Source organism: Stegastes partitus, unplaced genomic scaffold (genome assembly GCF_000690725.1).
Source record: "Stegastes partitus isolate 25-593 unplaced genomic scaffold, Stegastes_partitus-1.0.2 Scaffold1574, whole genome shotgun sequence".
In the NCBI taxonomy this organism is placed as follows: Eukaryota; Metazoa; Chordata; class Actinopteri; family Pomacentridae; genus Stegastes; species Stegastes partitus.
In genome coordinates, this window is record NW_007579305.1 from 30,398 (window position 1) to 42,942 (window position 12,545).

At 43.1% G+C, this 12,545-nt stretch overlaps 1 protein-coding gene across 1 annotated transcript in view; it reads right to left on the reverse strand.

Annotated features, from left to right (window-relative positions):
- Positions 1–116: 116 nt before the first annotated feature.
- Positions 117–12,545, reverse strand: part of exd3 (exonuclease 3'-5' domain containing 3) — a 43,113-nt gene continuing 30,684 nt past the window's right edge. Inside the window, exons 20-21 of the mRNA XM_008300682.1 lie at positions 2,340–2,406; positions 117–2,199 (exon numbers count right to left, since the gene is read on the reverse strand). Coding sequence (XP_008298904.1) covers positions 1,829–2,199; positions 2,340–2,406 — 438 coding nt within the window. The 3' untranslated portion in view covers positions 117–1,828. The remainder of the gene's footprint in view (positions 2,200–2,339; positions 2,407–12,545) is intronic.

Here is a 12,545-nt window from a genome sequence, read left to right on the forward strand (position 1 = left end):
TCAATCTGTCCACCCTCAGTCCACCCCTTACCATCTGCTTTGTGGATTTAGCAACACATCAAAAAACCAAAACATCTGCGGAGAGAAAGAAATGATTACCACTTCTCACAATGAAATGAAAAAAAAATCATTTTAATCAACACAACCAGCTAAATAACTCAACTTTCCGTAAAAGCAATAACAGAGAATTTAAAAAAAACAAAAACGTACAGTACCACAGATCACTAAAAAGGCGAAGGAACTGTCATCACCTAACCGCAGCTTTCAAGTCAAAACAATAAAAAAAGTTGTCACCAGATGTGACCCCAGAAAGTGTTGAATGGAACAAATTAACGTTGCCGCATATGCGTCCCGCGTGAGCTTTATAGCGCCACGACATAAATCTCTGGTGAGTCAAAAGCCCCCTTTCACACGTTCGCTCCCTTCCAGTAACCCGACGACATGCGAACGTGTCGGCGTCACGACTAAAACAGCACCCCGGTCGTTTTTTCCCTAAAAGTCGCGATCTTACTACCGTGGACTTCTGCAACATCTGCATGTCATTTTCAACGTGGCACAGGTTTGAGTCGCGTTGCTGGATTGGCACACGTAAGAGGTGCATTTGGAGTTTTGTGATGTAGGGAAGGCCTTTTTCTGCATTTCAGCACCGATACTGGTCCGTAAACATCAGAGGGAGGGCAAAAAAAAAGCCTTTGTCACTCACTTTGGCCTGCAGTTTCCTATTAAAATAAAAAAACGATGAAAGCGGAACAGGTCTTATTAACGAGACTCACCAACAATTAGTGTCATACAGACTGACAAACTATCAACGAGCTAAAGTTAAGTTTGCTGTTTGCAGGAGTTTTTCCTCTGACCTGATTAAATAACTGCAGCAGGTTTTTTTATGAGCGTCTTCCAACTAAGAGTGACGCGTGCAATTTCACTAATTACTTACAATCATAAATTATCCCTGACACAGAGACGGGATTGATTCAGGCTCTAACTGCAAGTCAGCGTGTACTTTTCTTCACCTCAGGCAGGTGAGCTGTCGAACAGAGTCACGGTTTATAGACACAGTTAGTCCTCACGGTCGAGTCCTGAGCTCCAGTACAGCTGTCAGGATCGTTTTACTTTACTGTCGCTAAAATAGTCAATTATTCATCACACGTAGACAGAACTGATGTTGTTCAGTAACCAATAAATAAACTCGGCTATTAGTTGTTTGGACAGTTTGATGAGCTGCTATAACTTTAAGGTGAAGTCTTTTGAATATTTGTGCATTAAAGTGCTTAATAGGTCACTTGAGGTCTTGTCCAATCTGGCTGATGAATGACGCTGTGAGGAACGTTAAGGCAAAAACGAACTACGTCTGAATGACAACATTTAACAGAGCGATGACGTTACTTAACCGAAGTCTAAAGTGTCGTTGAGAAAATACAGTTCAAAGGATCAATACCACAGATCGCCGTAGATGTGATTTTTGATCAACACAATCAACAACAAACGATCAAACGCGATCACACTGTGACCTGTCTTTGGTTCGCTAAAATTAAAACAGTTTGAAACTCTTGTAAACTCATTAACTTAAAGCTGTTGAACATATATGCATGTGAATGAATAAAGCTTCCGCCTCCGATGACCTTTGAGACAAACTCATTTCCTCACACGTCACAGACTCATCTCTACCTGCTGATAATTTAATATTTCAAGCTTCAAATTTAAAGTTCCTGTTGAAACCGTCCACTTGTACTGGCAGCTTTAATCCACAGTCCTCAGTCTTCTTGTTAAGTAAATCACATGTGGTGCCAAAACCTTTTTTCCCAGATGCTTTATGGGCTCAGGTAAACAGTCAGTTCTGTTGTGCCGATGTACCGGCCGATTCAGCGTCCTCGTCTGTTATGTGCAACACCTCCTGAAACATGGAGAGGACGCGGCCGAAGTGAGAGCCCTCCCAGAACACCTTGCCACATCTGGTGCAGACGTAGAAGAGCGATATCTTCGGCAGGAGGCCAGGGTGCACGGTGTGGAGCTGAATGGGCTCCCCCCCGGGAAAGGTCAGGGTGTCGGGGTCCAGCCCTGAGAGGGAGGCCCAGCGACACTGAAGGGCATACCTGGGGGGTTCAGGGGTCACACCGGGGGTCAGAATGTCACCAAGCTTCTCCTCTTCCTGTTGATGGGACTCCTGTAGTGTTTGGTCACTGTTCTGCTCCTCCAAGTATCCTACAGACAAAACACGACTTGATTTTTAAAGGGTAAAAATGAGTTCACAGTGAAGTCAAAACTGTCCTTATGTATTCATCCAGCATCATAATAACTCATTCCTACAATACAGTGTGAGGTTTCATAAGGGCATGACGCACCTTTCTGCTTAAGCATCCTGACCATGTCCTCTCGAGGAACCGCCACATACTGATCGCTGTTACACGCCTGGACAAACAGAGGAACAGTCATTAGAAGCAGGGTTAAAGGAAGTGGTTTCAAGAGCTGGTACTCGTCAAAAAATACCCAGAGAAAGATTTATTTTTTAAAAAGAAGAAGAAAAAAAAAAAGAAAAGAATCCAGTTGGTCCTCTGGAGGCGGCTGGATTGAGTAAAAAGGGAAATTTGAAAACTTTCACCACAATAAGGAAAAACAGATGTTTTATATTTGTGCCACATTTGTACTTGTATCCTGACCAACAACTGTTTTCATTTTCATGATAAAACCAGCAATAATTTGCAATGATGACAAGATATGAGATAAGAACGGTACCCAAGATGAATAGGCAACTTCTGCAGGATCTCAATACTAACTTTAGTACAACTTTGTCAATCATCAGCTTAAGCTTTGATATGTTTTGCAAGCCTCCCTGATGACATATCCTACACATGAGAATCTCTTTCCTGAATTTAAAATCACTAATTTAAAAGAAACAGTGTTTTCAAGAAAGATGTCTTTTCCACCAATGTCCACATGTGAGACGATACGTTAGACATCAGGGATAGACTCATTAATCAGCGGCTGATTGAAAGCAGATCTTGGGTCAGGCTGTACTGGCTACTGGGGCTGCACCGTTATCAGATCAGCAGCAGGAGACGCTTCTATCTGCTGATAAATACAGCGGTAACGTGCACACACACAAAAAAAATTCTTAAGTTTTGTTTGATTCGATTACCTGTGGTCATTCATTAACTTGAAATTTAAAATCAGTGCACTGCAGACAGACTTCTTTGCAGCATTTAAGGAAACACAGACAATGCAGATAATACCAATGTTAAATAAATGTCCGAGTTCAGTAATCTTGTGTCTGTTAATATTAAATTGTTTTATTTTATTAGATGCAAAAAAAATAAAGAAAGAAATAAACCCAACAACAACAACAACAACAGGATATTTCAGTATTATATATCCCTCAACCACAATGAGACGTATAACAGCCTATTAAAATATAAATATGGACCATGTAGATTGTGGATTATTTAGTACATTGACCCGGTAGCTACTGTGCACCCAAAGTATGACGCAAAGCGAGTGTATGACACAAGATGCTGACGACTGCTGCTGCTGTGCATCCTAATGATCCACCATAAATGACCTGATTATCAGCATTAAACTCTTAATCCTCTGAATCACACGGCGACAATATGTATGAAAACCTCTCCTTATTAATGTTATGGTAGCTATAGTAACCAGAGTTCACCTGTGTCAGACGTGTTAACGCAGGCTAAAGCAGAGCTGCAGCGCCTCATAACGCCTGTTGACCCATTCACACCGATGGCAAACAGACATTTTTCCCAGGTTGTTGCTTTGGTGTGAAAGGGCGCGAGTGTTAGAGAAGGATCAGATCGGTGTGTGAGTGTGTGCGTAGACGGCGTTTACGCCTCACTAATGTTCACATGTCCATGCTGGCCTGTCCTTCTCCATGGTAAAGGTCTCCCTGGAAGGACATTAGTGACCTCATGTTTGCCAGCCCCTAACATGAGCACACACACTTGTCTGTAAGCCATCCTGACAGCATGTCAGTGCTAAAAGCCTTGTCAATACACCTGAGCTCCACCCAGCAAACAGCATTCCACTTAGAGGTGGGCTGTAAATCAAACCACGCTCGCAAGCAAGATCCTCCACTGGCTCACTTAAGGTTTGTCTCGCTTTACCTGCGAAACATCAGGAGCCAATCGGGAGCATTCAGCGCCCGACACAAAAGTATGCCCTCTCCTTTATGTGCACATGCAGAGCAGTGTTTACCTCTGGGGTAACGGAGGTCAGGACAGGAGAAAGCGGCAGGAGACAGTGGAGGTGTGGGAATGGCAGAGGTGTAATCTCCTGTCTTGTCTGTGGGAATGAGGCTCATCGCTCCCTCAGAACATGCTGTATTCTCATCCTTGTCTTCCACTTCACACTCACACACAGCAGGCAAACACACACTAAAATTAACCACACAGACAAAACACATTACACACTACAGTGCGCATAAACCGCATACGAATGCACACAGCGCGCACACACATGGCTCACACATACGAGTGTGGCGGCAGCCAGGAAAACAGACCGAGCTATTTGCTCAGCTCAAAGTTTCCCAGAGTTGAGCAAGCCAGAACCTGCTCTGAACTCTCAAGGCTAAGCCACGGACAGGCAGGCACACACGCATACCATCTCCAACACACGCAACCTGGATGGAAATAGTTCTATAATCAAAACAGAGAGAAACAAATGCAAAGATCCTGCAGAGATCCATCACGAAGATAAGTTATGGAGCAAGACACACTATTTACATTTGCAGTGAAATGCATTACATTGATATGAACAGACCTGCAGGGAAAACATGTTTTTGAACAGATGGTGTTTTTTTTGTTGTTGTTCTGTTGCACGACCAGAATACTGGACACAGAGCATGAGGCCAGTGTTTAGGCCAAGTCATGCTTTCTGTGTCTGTGTGATGTAAATTTCATCATCCGCCCAGTCAGATGCAGAAATCACAGACTGGAACTTACACTTTCTGCATCTGCAAGTGTGCATGACGTAAATTTCATAATCTTTCCAGGTTCTCGAGAGTCCACGTGGACCCCTTCTCACAAGTTTGTGCAGGACAAAATTTGTGGCTACGCTACATGGGCATGCATTGTAGTTTGTATGCCCAGAATATGTAGATATGAGCTTCTTAGCATGTGGAAAACAAAGGTTTCCAAGCTGTCTTATGCTGACTATAAAAGTAGAAAACAACAATAACAACTGTGTGATCATCAGTCTCCACAGTTGTCTGTGTGCTTGTCCACATCAGAGTCTAGTCCAGGCTTAAGAAGTTACTCAGTTTGTCCTCTAAAGCTTGAGTGGTACAAATTTATTCCTTCCACATCCATGTGTCACCAAAGGTCCCAAACACTACATGTAATGTAAATTTTGTCATCCTCCCAAGTTCAAGAAAGTCTGCACGGACCCCTCTGCAAGCGACCCAACATTTGCGACCACGCCGGCTGTCCACGCTGCAAGCACGCCTACTGTGCACGTGTCAGGAAAGCAAACGGGTATAAGGACAAACTATGCGAGGAGATTCTTCATCATCTAAGTCTTTGTGTTTCAGGATTTTAAATAAATTGGAGGAGCTTTGATTTCTCCAGAAACCCTGCGCTATGTCCGGCCACTGTGCTCGAAACACCTCAGGAACAATCACACTGACACTACACTTCAGCCCAATCTGTAACCAGCTGCTATATTCCTCTAAAAAGGGCAAAAATCATTCTTGAGAACCAATGCAACAGTCTGCAGAAGAGACCAGCGTGCCAGCGTCACTGTGGCATCAACAGAGTTGCATGGCCGTCTTTCAGCGTCGGCATCAGTCATGCAGAAACTATAAAGTGGCTTTAAGGAAGCACACAGCTAGGTGGTTATTAGGAGCACCTGACTGACAGCACTGTAAAACCGATTCTAGTGCAAAACAAGTCAAACGTTTTGCATGTTTGAGGTCATCTTGTAAACTCACTGCAGGTTGCTCAGTCGCAGAACTGAGTCGCAGAGAGTTTTTTTCTCACGTGCAAAAATGCTGAATTATATTTAAATACTGGCTTTAAGTCAGGATTTCTCTTCAGGTTTTTTGTAATTTAAAGCGAGGGCTTTGAGATCGATCGCCACCGAAAATTAAATCATAAAGACACATTTAAGTGAATTTTAATTTAATTCGGCAAAGTTTTGGGCCGTTGCTGCGTCGTCTTCCTCCGCTTGTCTCTTTGTTCTTTCCGTTTTTCAGGGAACCTCCAGCATTCTCACACTCGGAACGCTCCTTGCCGTGACAACAAAGGCTATCTAAAGTGTGATACTGTGTTTCAAAGGATGGGAGGTGGTGGAAAAAAAAAAAAGAGGAGCGAAAGGGGGATAGTGGAGAGGAGGTAGGAAAGAGACGGGGGTGAGGAGGAGGAGGGAAGGGGAGTCTTTTTCTTTTTTTTTTCGCCTAACGTGCTCAAACACACACACATACATTCAGACACACACACACACTGCAGTGGCTCAGTAGGCAGCTCCCATGGGAAAATCCTCGACCAATCTCAAAAGGCGGTGCTTTTAGGGCCGATGTAGGTCACATGGTCGGGCCAGCCAATTGGGCAATAGTGATTTGATTCAAATTGCGGTAAGTCAGGTAAGGGGCAGCGTGGGAACCGGAGGGAGGCAGAGTGAGACGGGAGCTGCAGCGTCGTCTCCCCTTTGAAAAGGCGGTCCGTCCGGCTTTATGTAAATTTCAAGTCCAAGTTAAAAATACTTGAAAGTCCACCGACCAAGGCTGCTGCGGTCTACAACATAAACACCGTACATAAGAAAAAGAAGGTTTTCTTTCTCTAGAAACTACAGTATTCCTTCCAAGGAACGCATAAGAAAACATCCACAACCAGAGATTCATTGTTTGCTCTCGTCGTTCCGTGTGTGGGAACCATTTTCGATTCCCTGTCATTCTGTTGGGCAGATGTAAAAAATTCTGTTGCCGCTGTAAAAAAAAGACGTACGTTCACTGGAAGCGGGGCGGCGTGCCGAACTGGAAATACCGCTGTAGAAATGATGAGTAAGGTGAAGCCAACAGGCCGAAAGCACTGACATTTTCTGCTTTCCCACACGGCGTAAAGGTCGTGCAAGGTGATGCCGTTTCTCATACATGACGCAAACCGCAGGAAAGCGAGATGTTTAATATCCTTTGGCTCTACAGAGGAAAGGAGTGGAAACATCTTACTTCACTTAGCATTCCGCCGGCTGAAAAACGCTGGCATCATTTCAGTGTTAATCATTAAATCGGGTTCTTATCTTTAAGTGAAAAATAAAGACGGAGCACCGGTCGCCAGCTCGCAATGCGATACCGGCCAATGAAAAAGTGAGATGAAGTCCCAAAATTGAACATCTTGATTGAATTCTCACAACTCGTAAAATAGTTCCTGGAAGACATACTTTCAGTGCGCTCACAAGGAAAAAAAATTGTCTAAATATTTCCTGCATGACACCACGTAGGTGAAATTAGTTTTTTAAGAAAAGGTGTGGTCATACAATCCTCTCTTGGTTATTTTTTCAATTTTGATGGGCTAACGTCAAAAAGTGGACGACTTAAAAAGAGATGCCAGCCGGTATTGGCTTTTAGAGTAAGAAATTCTCCTATTAAAAATATAAATCGGCCAATATTGTCACAAATACGTGCTAGAGTTTTATTGAAATCGAAAATGATGGAGCTATTGTTCATGAACTTTCCAGCGTTGTATTTCATAAACTAGTGAGCGATTTAGCATGAAGACAAGTTTGACTCTGCACCATCGTCTGCTCAGCTGTGACACACACTCTGCTACATGTGCTGCACACAGTATTGTATGGAGTCGAAGCTGCTCTGCAGGACAAACCATGAAATTGTTTCTTAACAACACAAAGCATCTTTTTCTGTCTTATGATCTGTATAAGATCTGGACAACACATACGCTGACACGATGTATCTGTGACTATTGGCTATTGTCGGTCAATAATCAGTCAAGTCAGTCGGGTTCTAGTTAGAAGTAAGTAAATAAAGTGTGTAATACAATTAATGAAAGGAAAGGATTTCAAAAAAGCACATCTGCAAGAAAAACATCAAAAGCCAAAGCATGTATTAAGTGTGAAAAAAAGTGTAAAAGCAAAATGATTTTTAAAAAAAAAGTTCTATAGGAAGGTGAATAACTTGTTTTATTACTAATAGTGTTTAAAATGTGCTTTACTTTATCAGCACATCCTGTCACATTTTTGAAATAGCTGGGTAGCTCCTTTCAAAATAAACTCTTCCTGTATTTACAGTCTCTAAACACCTCGAGCTAGGGGTCACTTTTCGGCTGCCGCAGCAGCACGAGGGAGCTGCTGCAGTGACCTACTAAATGTACTTTCCCACAGTATCCTGAGGGTATCTGGCCAACATCTCAGCCCGACAGTCTGAGGTAATTACCGGCTCTGTTAACTAACCACTACCACCTGACAGCAACCTGAACTTGGACCACAGCAGAGCCTGTCTGGGCTTGACATCACACACACACCTTCCTCTGACTCACCTCGCTCACACACACACACACACACATATGCATATACACATGCACGCACGCACATACTGCACAGGCATGCAGAAGATGTAAAAACTCAGATGCAGCTCTCTCACACGGACGCACGCCCTTCCCTGACTCATGTGGCAGCCACTCATTTCACCTGCACGACGCACAAATTATAGTCGCGATACGTCTTCCCTGATTTTCCCAGGAATACAAATCATCGAACAGGACGTGACTGTACAACCATGCTGTAATTGTATCTCCAACACATGTGCACTGTATTTAAACAACACGGATCTACTTGTTCTTTATCTTAGTGCCTTAAATCTTCTGTATCAAGGTGCTTTATTTTTCCAACGCTGACCCACATACTCTTCTCTTCTCAAGGTTGCGTCAACACCGCTATGATTTAAGTTTTAGAACGCGAAGCTGCAATTAATCGCTCCATCCGCACTACGTCGGCGTTTTAAGACCCCTCTTCTCTTGGAAATGCCGCTAATCCCGTTTCAGTTTTAAAAACTCCAGGATTGCGTTGTAGTCTGGACACTCGTGTTTGCTTTCCGATCAGGCCCTTCTGTTTCTACATCCGTCCCCTAATCTGTTACACTCCTTTCATTAATCATCATCTGAAACGGAGCTAAAAGGCTCATCTGTGTGGAGACGAGCATTAGCCTGGATAAATCTTGAGGGTTTAGGGGTAAAGACTCCGTCCACCCCCATCCATTTACTGATTTATGGTTGCTGTGTGCATGAATTGATTTTTAAACAATCAATTAATCTTGTTTATTTCACTGATTTTTATTTATTTTTTTATAATAAATTTATCCCGTAAAAACCTATTCATGCTTGTAGCTCTAACTCTTTATCGAAATATATGCGATTCAGTATCCACAGTATGTGACTGAAACTCATTGAAGTCCATGTATTATGTTTTTATTAGCGCTTGAAGACATTTCTGAAGACTTTGACGTGTTTTTAAATGTAAATTCCGCTTTGCTTCTATATTTCTTGAGGGCTTATCTATATTTGTTGTTAAAGTTCTTGTGTATTCGTACCTTTTTACCAGCTTTGACTTAGTTAAAAGTACATTTCTGTGTATATTACGGTAAATAAACTATATTTACAACTATATATACAACATTAGCTTATGTTACAGCTGATATATGTGCTGAGGTTATACTACATTCATGGAAAAACGTAATATATCGAACACATAATTGCATCTTTAGCAATAATTGACTGCATTCTGAAATTTGAGTTGTAATAAATCAGCAGTAGCGACACGACGCGAGCAACCGCTGCGACTTTTATTGCCGCTTCTCACAATATGCAGAGAAATGGTTTTCATTTTCTGCATTGCTTAAGTCCCTCTCTCCCTGATTCCGTTTAACTCTTGCTCAATTTTGTTTCTTTCTCTTGTCAACTTTGTTTTCCACTTTTCTCACCCTCCACTTGGCCTCAGCGTTTCTTGCCTTTTCTTCCTCCCCCTCCTCCTCCTCCTCCTTTGCTCCCTTAGTCCGTCTTTATTGGTGCTCACTAAAAGGGGTAATGAAGAAGATAATAGTCTAGAGTCTAGCAGATAACAGTCTAGCCGTCACACAAATAGCGCTAATGCTTTCCCTCGGCTTGGCACAGTCAGTTCATTCCGTTTTTTTTTTTACACACTCAACCTTCAACCTCAACCTCTATCTCTGCCTCCTCTCTCCAGCTGAACCCATGTCTTCGCTCGCCTACGTCTTGCTCGAAGCTCCATCTAACCCCCTCTTCCAGTGTTTTCTTGAATTTCCCCTCTACTCCTTTTCTCCAGTTGTCTCTCACCTCTAACCTCTTTCTTTCTCTCCTTCCCCAAGTACTCCTTTTTTTTCTCTCTCCCTCTCTCTTCAGACGCCAGATAGCTGGGGCCAGTCTAAGCCAAACAGCTCGAGAAAACAAGGAGCTGAAAAGGTCCGTTGACAATGCTGCTCACCGGGCAATGGGGTTTGAAGGGGGATAAAAACGGCTCATCTTAAAAAACGTTAAAAAAAAAGTTGGATTAAACCAGCAGCAAGCCTCTATTGATATGTTTTTTTTATGATTAGGGCTCAAAGTGAAAACAGACCAAACATGTTAAGTTAGAGGGGAGATGAAATAGATGCTGCATGGCACAAAACATCGCGGTTTCTCAGGTTTAATATTGATAAATTACCATGTCAGCATTAGTTCATTAGCAAACTGTTTCCAAACTAGAGCTGAGTCAATCAATAGAAAATTATTCTGCAGCAATTTTGACACATGATTAATCTTTTAAGTTGAGCAAAAGTGACAAAAATTCACTGGTTCTAGATCCTTACATGAAAATATTTGCAGGTTTTTAAAGTTTTAAATCATCTTTTAGTTCAATTTGCATATAACGGTTGTTCTGATGGGTGTGTTTTCACTTTTCATGACTTTTTGAAGAGGAAATATTTAACTGATAAACTGAATAATCACAATTTTAATGAATAATTGAAATAATGGGCACTCAATAGTCTGCTAAAGCACTTCCAGTAAGTTGTTTATGGAGCCAGAATACGCCAATGATGCCACTCTACGAAAATATGCCAACATAACAATATGAGTTCTGCAAATTATCCCCATGATATACGAATACAAAACAGACAGCAAATGTGAAAGCAGAAATCCGAGGCTCAGTTTCAAAAATGAGAAAAACTTTGCATTTTTATCCATGACATCACAAACTGCTAAAAAAAAACCTCGCTCTGTAAAACGACGTAGTTGAGATCTGACGAATTGCAGCACATGCATGAAGTTTATCTCACTTTTTGCATCTTACTCTCCTTCCTCTGCCTGCTCTGCTTTGATTGTTGCACAATTGCTGAGGAGACAAATGGTGGGTTTTGTGGTTCTGTCATATGTGCAATAAAGACAACTGCTTCTCTCACAGAGCATCCACGCAACCGTCAGCTGACATTTGTCTTCTTGCGACAGACCCCCCCCCGGTGCTCCAAATGCGCTTCCGAGCCCATTTGCCCTGCGCGGCGTGACGTTTGCACGCGCTCGCACACTAAAACCGTCTAAATGCACTCATTTTTCCCATGCCTTCAATGCACCCATTCAACCCGACATTACGACATCCGCAGCTTTCCTCGACATGCGCTAACAGTTCTCAAACTGTCACTACACCCACACACTCAAACCGAAATTCCACCCACTGAATCCATCAACCTGAACCACTGCCTGCGCGTGCACTCGCGTACGCAGCCCCGTCATGGGAGAGCCACCGGCAGATTCTTTTACCCAACGTTTATCACTGCAGCAGCATATTTGACCCTTCCAGCCCACCCTCCTCCTCCCGGCTCCTCACCGCTTCTCTCACTTTTCCTTTTTTTCTAATCTCTTCCTGATGTAGAGGCACGCAGGGAATGTTATTGTAATGCAGAGTGATTCATCCAGGACTGTAAATATTGACAGTGGTGGCTGCTGCTGCTGGTCTGGTCTGTTCTCTCCTCAAGAGCCGTGAGGGAACGGAGAGGAAACCAGTCTCCCACGTGGCTTTTTGACAGACAAGGTGTCAGCGCCGGGAATGGGGCACCAGCGAATCCTTTTACACGGCAGTCCACCGGGTTTCAAAGTCGAACGCTTGCATAACCAGATGGTGGAGTTCCTTAGCAACAAACACATGGCGGCGGATCGTGTACCGTCACAGCGGGGTTTAAGAGAAGCCCACAAAGTTAGACAGGAGTGAAATATTAAGATCGTCTGCGGTGGAAACTCACACGCCGCCTCAAACGGAACGGTCGGAAAATTTACCAAACCTACTGACACATATATGACTTCACTGTTAAGCCTAGCGCTGCCGGTGGATTGCTTTTATAGTCTAGGTTGGTCCTACACATGAACATGCCTTCTCATTTTTGTGCAATCACACGGAAAAGTGAGTCAGATCCTTCTGCGTGGGCATTCATTGCACAAGCCGGTAAATAATTATTCCAGATACACCACAAGCAGTATTATGCTCAGTTTTTCTCATCACGAAGGTCTGCGAGGGTCCGTGTGAAGTAGATTTCATCATATCCCCAT